Source organism: Pituophis catenifer, unplaced genomic scaffold, assembly GCF_029215685.1.
Source record: "Pituophis catenifer annectens isolate HBS135680 unplaced genomic scaffold, rPitCat1.0.hap2 SCAF_6, whole genome shotgun sequence".
NCBI classification, from domain to species: Eukaryota; Metazoa; Chordata; class Lepidosauria; order Squamata; family Colubridae; genus Pituophis; species Pituophis catenifer.
In genome coordinates, this window is record NW_027256886.1 from 87,318,407 (window position 1) to 87,335,058 (window position 16,652).

General features: G+C 41.6%; 1 protein-coding gene across 1 annotated transcript in view; it reads left to right on the forward strand.

The window, feature by feature from the left end:
- The first annotated feature begins 290 nt into the window (after positions 1 to 290).
- Positions 291 to 16,652, forward strand: part of KCNMA1 (potassium calcium-activated channel subfamily M alpha 1) — a 643,121-nt gene continuing 626,759 nt past the window's right edge. Inside the window, 1 exon segment of the mRNA XM_070946116.1 lies at positions 291 to 755. Within this exon segment, the coding sequence (XP_070802217.1) occupies positions 402 to 755 (354 nt within the window). The 5' untranslated portion in view covers positions 291 to 401.

Here is a 16,652-nt window from a genome sequence, read left to right on the forward strand (position 1 = left end):
TGAGTGAGCGGCCAAGTTCGCCACCCTCGCCCACTGACTGACTGACTGACGGACAAGGAGGCGGCGCAGGAGAGGAGTGGGAGGGGGGGTGAGAAAGATATGAGGGCCGGCTGAGGCGGCGGGCGCGCTTTTTTTTTTTTTTTTGGGCCCCTCCCCGCTTCATTCGGGTGGGAGGGGCCGCGCGCGGGGAGGGGAGGGGAGGGGGGTGGAAAAAAAAAAAAAAGAGAGAGAGAGAGAAGGCAGGACGCCCCGGCGGCGGCGGCGGCGGCGGCTGCGCTGGGCTTGAGCGGCATCATGGCCGGGGATGGGCTTCGTAGCCGGGGCTGGCGACGGCATCGGTCTCGGCATCGGCCAGAGCAGCTTCCCGGAGCGCCGGCGGCGCGCCCTGCTCGGTGCTAGCCATGGCAAATGGCAGCGGCGGTGGAGGCGGCGGAGGCGGCGGCGGCGGCGGCTCCAGCAGCTACTACTCGGGCGGCGGCGGCGGTGGCGGCGGCGGCGGCAGCGGCAACATTAGGATGAGCAGCCCCGTCGGCGGCACCCTCAACACGGCCTCGTCGTCGGCGCCCGCCCGGGCGTCCAACGCTCTCATCATCCCCATCACCATGGAAGTGCCCTGCGACAGCGGGCAGCGCATGTGGTGGGCCTTCCTGGCTTCCTCCATGGTCACCTTCTTCGGGGGTCTCTTTATCATCCTGCTCTGGAGGACCCTCAAGTACCTGTGGACCGTCTGCTGCCACTGCGGGGGCAAGGAGAAGGTAAGCCCACACACCACAACACACCACACACACACACACACACACACACACACACACACACACACACACAAAACCCCGCACCAACTTGGCGCCTCCGGCTGCTGGAAACCCCAAAACGGATCCCTTTTTCGCTGGAAAACTACTAAAGGGGGGAGGAATATTTTGTAGCTCGGGGTTGACAGGAGGGTGGGGGGGAGACTCCTTCAGGTGCTCTCTGAGCTGGCTGGTTTTCTCTGGCAGACCTCTCGTGACCCAGCGAGGTAACGCCATCAGTTGCTAGTGATGCTACTGACTAGCCATGAGGGTTGTGTTACCTAGTTTAGGTCAGGAAATCTCTTGCAGGGGAAACGAGCAAACTCGGAGAGTGGGACAAGGACCCCTCTGTGGACCAACTGGTGGAAAATAATCCAAATGTCACAAATGTGCTTTTTTTTTTTTTCCTCAAGAGGCAACTGGACTTCCTTGTTTTTTTTTGAAGACGTTGGGCTTCTCATCATCCAAGAAGCTGCTTCGGCTCTGATTCTATGGAGATTTTCAGTCATCCAGGTCAGGGTAGTCCCGAAGGTGCTCTTTTTAAGAGGCACTTTCTGTTTTTTCTTTGTAGGCGTTTGGCTTCTCAACCAAGCAGCTTCTTCAGCTCTGGCTGGATGGTGGGGAAGAGCTTGGATGAGAAGGAAAAGTTCAAGGAAAAACCAGAAAGTGCCTCTTGAAAAAAGCAACCTTTGAGACAACCTGGATGACTGAGAATCTCCCTAGACATATTGGAGATTAACCAATCAGAACTACCAATGGACTTCTATCCATTAGTTAGTTATTAGTTACCAACTAATGCAGGTAGTCCTTGATTTACAACAGTTCATTTAGTTGATAGTACAAAGTTACAGCGGCACTGAATGGACTTATGACCATTTTTCACACAACCTTTGCAGCATCCCCATGCTCATGTGATCAAAATTCGATTGCTTGTCAAGTGGTTCATATTTATGACGGTTGCAGTGTTCATGGGGTCATGGGATCACTTTTTGGGATCTTCTGACATGCACAGCCAATGGGGAAGCCAGATTCAATTAACAATCCTGTTACTAACTTGAACAAGTGCAGTGATTCACTTAACAACAGGAATGTTGGGCTCAATTGTGGTTGTAAGTCAAGGACTACCTGTACACTTACATTTTTCTATAACATTTCCTGTTATAGAAAAATAGAAGAGCTTTTAAGCATCTTAGAAGTAGTTCATTTTAGTTCCCAGAAATCTATTTAGTAAGAATGTTGATACTTCAAAAGGGAAACAAAGGCATGTTACAGATAATTTTTTTTAAAAAAAAATCACAATTGCTGTAAATCTTTAATTGCAATATGCTATCCAGAAAAGTAGAAGTTTTAGAAGGTTAAGGTGGCTTGGTTCCCCAGCCAGTCTTCCAGTTTCGGCTCTGCTTTTAGTGCCTTTATATTTCCTTCGGTTTTAGCTCAGGCCACCTTCCTCAGGGGTTCTCTCCCCTCTTTGTATGTAGAATATTGCCCTGTGAGGTAGGTTGGCCTGAGTGCTTAGTAATTCTGGGCTTGTTGGTGGAGAAGGATGGGGCAGCATTTGGAAGTGGGGTCACCAAACGGCAAGGCTGAGCTTGCTTCCTTTTTTGCAGGCAGGTGAGAAACTTGGAGATATGAAATGTGTCCCAGATTGTCTCTTGGGGTGGCACTGAATGCTGTTCAATTTGCAAAGAAACTTGCAAGGGGCAATTTGTCTCGCTGATCCTGGACATGCTAATGTTTGCTCAGAAATAATAAGCTGGATTGAGTCAGAGGCTTGGGTCATCTCTATGCATATTTGGGAGTTGATTGTTTGAAGGATTCAACATGCCATGTCATCCGAAATCCAAATCTTACATAGTTCTGTAGGACTTTGTAGTGTTTAGAATTACAGCCTTAGTCCCAAATAAAATCCACTTTTCTTCTTGCTGATAATTTTTCAGCTCTTTCTAAAACTGATGTGGTTCATCTCTTTCTTGTGTGTCTCCATGAGATACTGTTCTTCTTTGACTGGAAAAGTTTAAGCATTTTTTGTATTAAGGAACAAATTTGTCTATCTGAATTAAGATGACTGTAGGTGGGTCTCTGAATGGAGCCTTACAGCCATCTGTTCAGTAACTCCTTTCCCTTCCTTGTTTGTCGGTGCCAATTTGAGGACACTGTGATCCTGAAAAGCCAGATTCCAAGGGAAGTTGTTTAAAATGGCAGTTGTGTATGGACATACATGGCGGCTTTCTTTGAATGAAATGTTGGGGGGTGAAGAATACATGATTGGCAGGGGATCTTCTGTCTTATCCATCAGTGCCTTCCCCCATCTACTGAAAACCCACAACAGAAAGAAATACAGCTTCTAATAAATAAAAGGACTTCACAATTAATTTGTTCTTGCTTTTACCCTGTCAAATCCATCTTATCCAGCAACAGATTTATAACCTGCAACAGTTGAATGAATGAATAATAAACAAATAGCATAACAAATAAATTAATACACTCAGCAGCAGCCCCCTCCCCAATTAATACAGACTCCAAATAAGGATCTTCTAGTTCACTCAGACCAGCATAGAATTAAAAATGTTGACTATAATTTGGAAGGAAAAAGAGAAGTGCAAATGTTACCATTTGCAACAGTTTCTATCTATGAAAGAGATACTTGAAAGATACAACATACAAAAACAATCGCAGCTATTATTTCAAACATGGTATGGGACTCTTCTCCCTTAATATTTGAATATCCTTCAGTGTAAAAAATCGACTTAGTTCACTTTTCACTTGATTTCTTCAATTAATACGCTCCTCTCCCTCATTCTGACCCAGTTCCTTTTTTTCATTCCAAAGAAAGATTTGAATAAAATCTTCCTTCGGTTGATTAGACTTCAGATTGAAGCATTCAGATTGAAGATCTCCCTTTCCTGCCTGTAATCAGTTCTAGCTGAGACTGTAATTGTGGAATGTTTTCAGAAGTGCTGGAAAAGGAAGCAAAATTTAGGTTGACATTGATAACTCTTGTTCAGATACCTACTGAAAAATGACAGAGAAAAGAGAAAACCAAACAGATCACGTTGAGGCCACCACTTTGAGCTTTTCAAGCCTCTCCATGTTTCATCCAATCAATCCATAATCTTTATCTGGAATTGTAATGTTTTGAAAATATTTCCTGGGCAGAATTCATGTGAGGTGGCCTTCCAGTAGAGGAAGCCACATGGAAATAAACAGGAATGGTATCAATGACTTCATTGAGGTTTGGAGTTTAAGTGTGCTCGTTGATTGACTTAAACTGGAGATGCTGAGTCTTTGCATGCTTAATTTATAAGCTTCGTCATAACTTTCAGTGGTGGTTATTATGGTGCATTTTATATCTGGAATACTGTCTGGTTCTTTTTCTTCTTTTTCTTCCTTTTTTTTTTTTTTTGCAATATTTTTAAAAGCAGCTAGTAGAGTTAGGGAAGGGCCAAGAAAATTCAGCTAGAATGATGAAGGGGTTGAAGTCATTCCAATGGGAAAAGGCTGGAATGCCTGAGACTCTTTAATTTTGAGAGGACGATTGAGAAGAGGACATGATTAATATCTATAAAATCATGCGTGATATGGAGAAAGTGATTAGGGATCAAGCTTTTCTGAAGACTACGATCCTAGGAAGCTGGCTGGAAGGAGTTTTAAAGTTGCAGGAAGAAAAAGGAAGTGCTTATTTATGTACACATAAGTAACTACTTTAATGAATAAGTATTACATTCATTACAAGGTACAGTGATTGAGGTTAACATGGATAGCTTTATATTGGGATTAAATATGTTCATGTAAACCAGGCCTTTCTAGAGTTGTCAGTGTTGAGAATCAGTGTTGGCTCTTGGTCAGAGTCGCCATGCTCCCAGATGGCAGCTGCTGGCAAACAGTGGTGGGGCAGGGTATATTCCCTTCTGCTGCTTTTGAGCATTCCAGAAACTTCTAATTGGCCACTATAAGAAGCAAAGTATTAGACTAAGGAGAGTCTTGAGCTGAAGTTCACTTAGTGCTGATCTGGACAGTTGTGTTTATGAAAACAGAATGTCATTCTTGAGTCATTAAATGAATAGCTCTAATCAACATTTACAGATTAACAGAGTTGGAAGGGACCTTGTAGGTCATCTAGTCCAACCCCTTGCCCAAGCAGGAGACCCTACACCATTTCTGACAAATGGCAGTCCAATCTCTTCTCGAAAGCCTCCAGTGATGAAGCTCCCACAACTTCCGAAGGCAACTTCTGTTCCACGGGTTGATTGTTCTCACTGTCGGAAATTTTCTCCTTATTTCTAGGTGTTTAGTAAATTTGTTTAGTAAATTTCCATGAAACTGAAGGATAACGAGGCATGTAACACAAAATGTCCTTACCTGGGAGTAAACGTTACTGAAAACACTGTGGGGCTTATTTCCAAATAGACATACCAAAGACAGTTGGTTTTTCCTGGATCAGAGTATATGTCCACCAGCCTTTGTATGATCATTATTGATGATCCTGTTGATTTTGATAGGATTGAAGTGATCTCCTTCTGTGAACAATGGGAGTGTCTATTTCTTCCATGATACATAAAGACTTTAGATCTCTTATTTCAATAAGGCAGGCCCATATTCTCTAATTGTACTTAGGTTAAGTCAAGTTGAACTTGATTCCAGATTTTTTTTTTTTTTTTTGGTATGATGTGGAAGCGGTTTACTACTGTTGACTTCTGGGACATTATTTTGACTTCCTAGTCCAGCTTCAACTTTAGAATTCCCTTATTGAAGTAGTTTAGTTTAGTTTAGTTTATTGTCATTGCACATGGTACAACGAAATTAAATGCCGTCTTCAGTGTACATTATTACTATAAAAATAAAAACACAAACATACATCCTTTACATTCTATATAATTGAAATTGAAAACCTGATATTGCACTGTACAGTAGAATTCAATATGGTTATTGCTCTGGGATAGAAGCTGTTTTTCAGCCTATTTGTCCTTGTTTTTATTATCCTGTACCATCTGCCAGATGGTAATAGTTCAAAAAAGTAACCTAACCTTATCTTGTTTCTTACCCAGGCAAGGTCACCCAGAGCTGCCATTCACTTTCTTGTGTGTGTGTAGAAGCAAAACATTTCTGAACTGTGAACCAGTGAGCCTGCTACTCTAGTTGATGCCCCATACTTCTCTTTCCCCCTAGTTTTGGATTTCTGCTTCTCAGTATAGAGGCAAAAAACAAGCCACTAATTCCATAAAACTACCTCAGATCAGTTGGGAGTGTGATAGCTCAGCAGTTAAAGACGCTGGAGAGCTGATAGCGCCGGTTGGAGACCTGAGCACTGTGCAATGGGATGAGCTCCCGTTCCTTGTCTCAGCTCTTGCCAATTTAGCACTTCAAAAGCATGCAAATGTGAGTAGATAAATAGGTACCATTTCAGTGAGAAGATATCAGCAGTCCGTGACCCTTTGGCATATAGCCGTGCTGGCCACAAAAGAAGGACTAGGGGTGACATGATAGCAGCCTTCTAATATCTGAGGGGCTGCCACAAAGAAGAGGGGCTTTACCTTATTTTCCAACCTGAAGGCAGGATAAGAAACAATGGATGGAAACTAATCAAGGAGAGAAGCAACCTGGAATTCAGGAAAAACTTCCTAACGGTGAGAACAATTAATCAGTGGAACAACTTACCTCCAGAAGTTGTGAATGCGCCAACGCTGGAAGTTTTAAAGAAAAGATTGGATAACCAATGGTATAGGGTTTCCCTGCCTAAGCAGGGGGTTGGACTAGAAGACCTCCAAGGGTCCCTTCCAACTCTGTTATACTAAGAGCAGTTTTATTCTGCATGACCACAGAAATTGTCTTCCAACAATGCTGGTTCCCTAAGCGAAGAAACTGAAATGAGCACTGTGCCCTAAAGCCAGCCATGACTAGACAGGGAAACCTTTATCTTTACCTTTAGTTCAATAAACTTACAATAGTTGAAGTAGATCACATCTGGTTTAGTTTAAAAAAAACCAGTATGCAAACAAATGCTTGGGCTATGTTTCTTGTTTTCCCAGTAAGATTTAGCCGGGATGATGATGACCCTTGAAAAAGAAAATATAACTTGTTTCCTAAGATACTCAGTTGCTAGGTTTCTGTTGGTTTTGCTGATCATGTTCCTTATGCGTTGACTATACTCTCCTAATTGGTCCTGAATTCTGGCATTATTTTACTTGGAGAGCAGGTGCACGTGTGAGATCACTGCTTGGTGTGTGTGTGTGTGTGAAATGAACCTTTTGTTCGTGACTGCTTGTTAAGGAGGAACCAGGGTGTACCACTGCGGATAAAGGAGTACAATTTTTCCTATGCTTTTTTTTAGGTGGGGGTGGAGTGAGGTGAGAAGGGACTGAGAACTCAATGTCCGTTAGCCTCCGTTCTGTCCTGGAACATGTGGGTTTAACCAAAATACACCAAAAGATTGAAAAGACACATTGTAAGAAGAATTATGTGGTTTGCGAAGAGAAACAGCTCAACCCTTCTGGGAAATTCTTATGTTTTTAGTATGACTCTTTTTATATTCTGTGCTTCACATCTGACTTGATAAAACAAGAAGTCCAGCTCCTTGCTAATTCTTTTCCGATCGGTTTGTTGGACCTTAAACAGATAATGCTTCTCCATGCTTTTTGGATTCTTGAGGAGGACTGTGGATGTCACTGGCAATTTCCTTTCCCCTAAATACTCCTGACTGTTTAATAGTGTTATTCTACAGGCGTGTGGTCTATCGGTTATCATTGTTTGGTACTGATTTGGCCACGAAGGAAGTGTATGATTGTGGTTGACCTGCCATTCAGCTTTGCAGTCTTAAGAAACAGAATGCTGAATACTTTATTTTATTTTTTTTGATTTGCAAGAATGCTTTTTCGCAAAACAAAATATAGTGTTAATGCTGTCCATGTGGCAACTGACAGGCAATCAACGACCCTTCAAAATAGGCCAGCGGATGGATATTTTCCCTTTCCCTTTTTTTTTTTTTTTACCTTTTCTAGATTGTGAATGGAAGACTAGATCTGTTCCAGCTATTCCTGGCACAAAGATACACATAAAACACACACCAGCCTTTTAAATATATATGGTTGCTAGGCACCTGTCATGATATGACATTCAGCAATTGGATCTCCTGCTTCTTCGGAGATATGCCATCACCTAGCTTACAGTGTGGATTTTTTTTAAGAAAAAAAAATTGGAAGCAAAGGGAAAAGATGATAGAAATAACACAATGAAATAATATCCCAGAAATAATGAGAGCATCCCCCAAATGATGAGATCACTGAAGAAAGCTAAGCCACATTGAAATAACTGGGCAACTGTATGGGTTCAACTGCATGGGTTGCATTTCTATATTTATTTCCCATTCTCATTTTGGGGTGGCTAGGTAAGAGGAGGCCAAAGTCAACATGACATGCCTATAGAGGCAAGGGCATTTTTAAAGCAACATTTCCCTTTGGGAAACTGAAAAGATAGCCAGAATAAATTGTGGGGAATTCTTCTGGGGGAATCCTTATGAGGTTCATGTGTTTTTCTTCTCTTCACCAACAATAATACAAGATGGCAGGGATGATGCTCCAGTCAAAAGGGGATTCTTAAGGTGATATATATACACTCCCATATTGTGGGAGAAGGAGTGGCAGCACCTGGGGGCGGAGTCAAAAGAGGGATCAGCCTAGAATCCCTATGTAGTCACAAACGAACTAAGTCCAACTCCCCTTGAGTGCTATTGACCTTTATCTAACTCTTAGCAAGGGCTGACCATTAGTTGAGAAGATTCCTGTGCATAGACTTTCAGCTACAAATCAGCTTAATTGAACCTTTGCACATAGACCTGGTCTTTTGTGACTGACACATATGAAGCCAAAACAAAGTTCCTGTGACAAAATGATATATGTGTTTTTCATATGTTTAGAATAGAATAGAATTCTTTATTGGCCAAGTGTGTTTGGACACACAAGGAATTTGTCTTGGTGTATACGCTGTCTGAGTACATAAAAGAAAAGATATGTTCGTCAAGAATCATAAGGTACAACACTTAATGATAGTCATAGGGAAACAGCCAATATAAATCTTAAGGATACCAGCAACAAGGTTACAGTCATACAGTCATAAGTGGGAGGAGATGGGTGATAGGAACGATGAGAAGATTAATAGTAATGGTAATGCAGACTTAGTGAATAGTTTGACAGTGTTGAGGGAATTATTTGTTTAGCAGAGTGATGGTGTTCAGGAAAAAAACTGTCCTTGTGTCTAATTGTTCTAGTGTGCAGTGCTCTATAGCTACCCTCATAGCTCCTATGAGGGTAGGAGTTGAAACAGTTTATGTCCAGGATGTGAGGGGTCTGTAAATATTTCACAGCCCTCTTTTTGACTCGTTCAGTATACAGGTCCTCAGTGGAGGCAGGTTGGTAGCCATTGTTTTTTCTGCAGTTCTAATTATCCTCTGAAGTCTGTGTCTGTCTTGTTACATTCAGATAATGCTGGTTATGCTCTGACAGTCCTGAACAGGCTCAGTCTGAAGGAAGTCTGAGATCAGTCAGAGACATCAGATATAATTCTACAAAATGGAGATGTGGTTCATTCATTGCTCCCTAGGCTTTCTGAGAACACTGTTCCCGATAGCTGCTCTAAACCCAGTTATCTTGGAGTTGGTCTGTGACTCATGGCTCCTGCTGACCCAGAAGATGGAAGTTCTGGTTTGAGGGAGCCTCCCCACATGACTGCAATCACAGTGGTTCCCCTATGGACTAGGAAGCCATTAGAAAGAGTGACTCCATGCTGTGATCACCACAAGGCATGATTACCGCTATGTATTCTCCATATTCTAAGCCTTTGAAGTAGGCTCAGAAGCTCTAATTGGTCCAGAATACAGTGACCAAGCTGTTGGCTGGTGAAACTGGTTAATGAAGAATTACTGTAATTTTGAGATCTAGCTGGCAAAAGTCAGAGGGTGGTTAATATTTATAAAGCCGTCTGGCATGGCCCACAGTAGATTAGGAGCTACCTTGTAAAGGTGGGATTCCATTCTCTAGGACGCCTTTCTCTGGAAGATTGTTTGACCCTTTTCTTTTCATGCTGACAGACCCCCCCCCAATAAAGTCATCAGTGAGCCTTTGTCCCTTAATACCGTGGTGGGCAGCCACTCAGCTTATCATTGATGGTTATGTTTATGTAGTTATGTTTGTGGTGTGCCTTTCAGAGTTTACACAGATCAGAGCGGCCTGTGAAAAGGTAGAAATAAATACGTCTTATCTATCCTTCTATCTCAAAGGTTTCAATTTTGCTATGACTGTTTCTGGAGTATGTCATAAATTATCTCAGAATAAATGTGAAATGAAGCATCCTGCCTATTCCATAATAAAGGGCACATATTTCATTTGATCAGTGTTGTAATATGTTAATGCATTTGTTGGAGAAAACGTTCTAATCCAGACAGTTATGTAGAACAGGAATTCCTACTAGATGTTTCCCAGATAGTATAAATGAAATTCACAAGATGAATGTACCAGATGAGTGCACCAAAATCCTAATGCTGCTAAATAAAGATGCTCAATTTAGGGGATAACCTTGGTCGACCAGCCTGTTTTGGTAGCCTGCAATGTTGGGTAAACTCAGCTAGCTTGGTTTAGTCGATCATTGGGCTAAGCCCAATTCATTCAGTAACTCCAATTGAAGTGTATTGTAAATACATTGTTTACTTTTGTTTGCTTGCTTTCAACATAACACAGACAGCAATTAAAGTTACCCCTTGGCTGGCTAGTTGCTTAACCATCACAGATCTGTTGTCATTGAACTGTCCCCCTCTATCTGCATTTTATTAATTTTTTAAATTCTCTTTTCTGCTGTTGAGCCATGCTAGTTTCTGACTTATGTCAGAATCACCTAACATTGTTTGATACACCATCTTTTCCCCTCTCTTTTCTTCTTCCTGATGGTCTCATCTACTTATCCTTGGGAAATCAGCTTTTTTTTTCTTGCTCTGATGTCATGGAAGAAGAAGAAGAAAGAGGGAGGGAGGGAGAAAATGGTTTATTTCCAGGAATGAATGGCACAAAGAGGAAATGACTAGATTTAGAGGGGCTCATTCCCTGCAGTATGTGGGAGCGATAACAAGTAGGTGACAAAGCACATCAGCTGATGTGCCTTGCCCTTCAGCTCTTAACTTCTGCATGAAGGCTCTTTAGAGGAATAATGTTATGCAAACAAATTAAGCTCCAAGGCCAGGCAAGAAGAAACTGTATTACGGAAGATTGGATATTTATTTATTAAGAACATTTGTATGGCCGCCCAGTTCACTCACAATTTGCAAAAATAAGATTCCGATTACAAAACCCAATAAATCCCCATTCCGCTGGTGACAACAATCACACCAAGTATTTGATGGGCTCCATATTTCCCTGGGGTTCCCAGGGCTTTTGGCAAAACCACATATTCGAGGTCTTGCAAAAGAGGGTCAACATAAGGAACTAATCTTGTTTCCACAGGGATGATGCTTCACAGGGAGAGAGGCACTATGGAGAAAACCACCTCTTCGTGGTCCAATCAGATGGAGCTCCTTAAGAGGGGGTACCTGTAACATACCCTGCCTACCCACTCTGGTGGGTTGGGTAGCTATAAACTGGGAAAAGACGGCACTTCAAATATTGTAGGAGAAGGGCTAGCAGAACCTGAGGGTAGAGTCAAAAGAGGGATCAGCCTAGAATCCCTACATAGCTGCAAGCGAACTAAATCCAATCTCCCTTGAATTCCATTGACCCGTATCTAACTCCAAGCAGGGGCTAACTGTTAATTAAGAATATCCCTGTACATAGGCATAAGTGCCAATACATCAGTTTAATCGGACCTTCATGTGTATGGACTTGATTTTTTGCACCTGACAAATATCCATATGGAAGAAAGGGGTGGATTATAATACACACCTTTTTCAGTATTGGGTTAGTTTAGCTCTCCTCTTTTCTCCCAATGAATCCTGCAGACTACAAGTTTGGCAACTGGGAAGATATTTTTTTCTGAGAGTTCTCAAGTTCTTCATCCTTTCATAGAACTTTTGTCTCCTAGATGATGGAGCAAAGTTGGTGTGAGATAAAAGTTTGAAAGCTTGGCTAGTTCTTAAAGGGACTTCTGATCCAGTCTTATCTGATGCCCAAGGATCATAGAAGGTCCCTCACAGTTTTGAATGTGGTTTAAATAAGACCTCAGAGGAAAATTATTCAAATGTCTTACTATGTTTCCTATGCATGTCTGCCTACAAATGCACAGATAAATAAAACATGGTCACTTAAAAATAAGAAACTAAATATGGCAAATACAGGAGACATTTTAGATAAGTTAGGATAGACACATTTGTAAAACTCCAAGCAGTTTTTAATAAATGCTGCTTAATTAGAACACAAGAATTTTCAGCATTTGTAATATACTGTATATTGATAGCAATAGCATTTAGATTTATATACCACTTCACAGTGCTTTACAGCCCTCTCTAAACAGTTTGGAGTGTCAGCGTATCGCCCCCATTAACCTGGGTCCTCATTTTACTGACTGCAGAAGGATGGAAGGATGAATCAACCTTGAGCTGGTCAGGATCGAACTGCTGGCAGTAAGACAGAATTAGTCTGCAAAACTACATTCTATTCTATTCTATTCTATTCTATTCTATTCTATTCTATTCTATTCTATTCTATTCTATTCTATTCTATTCTATCCCACCATTGGGATGGGATAGAATAGAATAGAATAGAATAGAATAGAATAGAATAGAATAGAATAGAATAGAATAGAATAGAATAGAATAGAATAGAATAGAATAGAATAGAAAATATGGACTGGAATGGGAATGGGAATGGTATTGCATGGCATGGCATGGCATGGCATAGCATAAGCAAAACATATAAATCAGAATAAGCCAACACTGAGACTCATTGTATATATGCACAGCAAAGAAATCACATCCATATACCACATGGATTAAGCTAAGATTAATTTCTCATTCCATATTCCTATTTCTTACAAGCCCCATTTTACTTTTAACTCTTTTGGGGCAGTTGCAAAGCACTTTGATTTTCTAAGCATATAATGCTGCAGGCAGAAAGGCCATCTTCCTATCCCAGTAACAGTGGCACAAAGATACTACAATGACCACTTGTCAACCAATCCTGTGGTTGTCTTCCATTGTATTTTGATCAACTCAACAACAGTTCTGTGGAGAGGGTTTGGCTGAGAAAGAAGGAATGGCCCAAGGTCATCCATCCATCTTCCATGCCTCAGTCAGAAAGGACTAGAACTCATGTCCTTCTGGTTTCTAGCCCTGCCCCATAGCCACTAACTAAATTGGCTCTTAATGTTGCCATGACATTTTCTTCATCGCAACCCAACTCATTACCGACATGTCTTAGACTTGTATTTAGGGGTTTTGGTGAAAATATAAGATGCCTTTTAGGTGATATTGGGATGGTCCATCTTTGAACTCTTTGTAGCTCTGTGGGCATGTGCTTTTCCTAGTGGACCTGGTCACAGCCCTCTATAGCCATTATAGACCAGATCCTTGGCTTCCACAGAGTCACCTACTGGATCAGAAAGCATTGGTTGGCATGATGTATGTTCCTTACATATATGATTGTACTGCATTTCTGAAAGCACACAAGACTTTTTCAACATCTGTTTTAACAGTCTTGCATGAAACAGGATTCAATCTGGGTTGGTCACTGGGACCAGAGGTTTTGTTTTCCAAAGCTTTTCGGACTCGTGCTGGAGCCCATCTTCAGGGAAGTTCTCTCTAGCAGAGTCTTGAATGAATGCTTGATTTACCTGTTTAAAAAAAGACAAGGATTGATCTACAGAAATTGAAGTCAGCTTCTGTCAGCTCTTTATCGTTGGTTCTGTCCCAAAGCGTGTCCACTACATATTTTTCTGCAGCTTTTACAGATCAGGGAACCTCATGGTTTAACACTTACTAACAGATAACAGATTAACAGAGTTGGAAGGGACCTTGTAGATCTTCTAATCCAACCCCCCACACAAACAGAAGACCCTATACCATTTCTGACGGACGGCAGTCCAGTCTCTTCTTGAAAGCTTCCAGTGATGAAGCTTCCACAACTTCTGAAGGCAAACAGTTCATTGGTTGATTGCTCTCACTGTCAGAAAATTCCTCCTTATTTCCAGGTTGAATCTCTCCTTGATCAGTTTCCATCCATTATTCCTTGTCTGGGCTTCAGGTGCTTTGGAAAATAGCTTGACCCCCTCCTCTCTGTGGCAGCCCCTCAAATATCAGAAGACTGCTATCATGTCTCCCCCTGGTCCTTCTCTTCACTAGACTAGCCATGCCCAGTTCCTGCAACCATTCATCGTATGTTTTAGACTCCAGTCCCCTAATCTTGGTTGCCTTTCTCTGCAACTTACTAGTGGCGGTAGTGCCACTATGCACCAAATACTGATTTGGGATATATGAGAACTGGCGTGGAACTGACAATATTTTTGCTTGTTTCCTTTTAGATTACAGCTCTTAATTTGGGGTATAAAGATTTCAGGAGATCTGTAAACTTGTGTGGAGGAAAAATTAGGTTATTTTCGCTGTTTATTTTATGCATTTAAATACATTTTATTTGGGAAGGGGTCTGCTGGTTTTATCAGACTTTCAAAGAATGGCCCAAACAGCTTAGGAACCTCTGCTATAGACCAAGAAACAAATTACAAATACAGTCAAGATTAAAATCAATGATCCTGGCCACTTAACCAACAACAGGGGCATTTTCCTGCCATACCACAGGGAGTGGGTTAAGCTGGAGAGAGCTCCTGGAATGACTCACACTGTACTTCTTCAGTGTGCATGTCTTCGGTTAGCTGTACTATATTTTGATGTGGCTTTAATAAACTTCCAAGAAGAAGGCTACATACATGCATATTTAAGCAAATGGCTCTAGCTCTTTATCAGAAATCGCTAGTCCCATATGCAGAAATAATAGCCTGAGAGATGAATGACATGTCCCAGGCATTGTGAAAAGTAGTTACAACATATTAGGGATCCACTCACAATTGACTGAGCCTGCTTTATCACCAATTAAAGCAGGGCTCTCCAGCAACTTTGGCTGGCCAAGGAATTATGGGAAGTCCACAAGTCTTAAGTTGCCAGGTTTGGAGACCCCTGCATTAAAGTCCACAATTGGTGGTTGATTTTCCTTCCTGGATTGCCAGCTTTGTCATCCAGGCAAAATAAAAGCCAGTTGTCAGAAGCATGCCACTCATGTGGCTTACTTTTCTGCTGACTTGAGAAACATATTTTAAGATGGCCATAATGAAGGGCCTGGAGATATTTGCGGATGCAGAGAAGCACAGATATTCTCTTGTTTGCACAAGGATGGCAAGGGAGTGCCCAGAGTCGCTCCTTATTCTTTGGCAGAGGAGGTTAATGATTATTCGTTTCTGATGCCACGACGAAGTGTTTTCAGCTGCCTTCCCTGCTAGAAAGAGAAATGATTCATTTTTCTTGGAAATGAAAGATCTTTTGAAGCCCACAGGTCAACTGATCAACACCAGAAGAAAGGCAGGAAGCGCAGAGGACACAAATGAGAGTCCTGCATTAGAAGATGCTGTGAATCTAAACCTAGATTAACCACTATCCAAGGTCAATTCTGGGCCACCAACAGGCAAATAAGCAATATACCACGCTCACAATGTTCTGCTTGATGCTTCTCCTACTGTTGACCTAAATGGGGTGGGGTGGGGAGAAGAAATTGGACATCTGTTTGTCCAAAATGGTATAAGGCAGGGGTGGGCAATTGTGGCTCTTTTACAACCTGTGGACTTCAACTCCCAGAATTCCTGAGACAGCCAAGCCGCGGATAGAAAAACATTACAGACGGTGGTGAGCACAGCACAAAACTTGGTGGGCTGTCCCCCTGATCTCACTAGATGAGATTGCTAGGGCTCGCTTCCTTAGAAGAGGGAGGAAAATTCTCAGGGACGACTCTCACTGTGGTCATCACTTCTTTACCCTTCTACCATCGGGAAGGAGATATAGAAGTATAGCCAGCCACACAAACAGGCTGAAGAACAATTTTTATCCGTGGGCTGTCAGACTTCTGAATGAAAGATAACATCATAACTACGTAGTATGATGGACTGCAGGGCCGGTGCAATGTGTAACATGTTCACACTGGTGCAATAGGACTGGATGTTTTGTTAATACGATTTATTGGGTTAGGGATTTTCTGTCTTCGCTGTAAATTGTATTGTGTTGGGGGGGGTGCACTGAGGGAGCTCAACCAATCTCATTGTACATATGTTGTGTGCTGACAATAAAGATTTGAATTGAATTGGCTCTAGAGACAATTATCCTGACAAACATTGCAATGTGAATGCTTTCTGCCTCACTCTACCAAGTAAATATTTTGGAATCAGCTATGCTGTCCAAGATTGATCTGCACGGCAACTCCAAAGACTTTAAATTAGGCTGAGCTATAATGGTCTTGAATGATGTTCCTTTTTTTGGAGCGGAGTCATATCAGACAGGCAGTAACTTAATGTATTTTAGTGTAAAATACCCAGTTCATTCTTTGTGTTAAGTTTTAAGTTGCATTCTTGTAATTAGATTATAATGCAGGTTATATATTTTTTGCTATCTTTTTTCTCCCTGTTTCTGTTTCCGTATTTGAATTTAATTTTTTTTTTTTTTTTAGGGAATGCCATTCTTTGGTTCTTTTGGTTGAGATATTTATAGTGTTATACGCATCTTAGAAAAGTAACTCAAATGGTATTCTTTTGCTTGCATTTTTACATTGTTTTTTGCATGCCGGCTAGAGTTGCTGTGAAGTTGGGTGGCCTTAAAAATCAATTAGTTGACCCGTTTCATTGAGTTATATGATTTAAGTA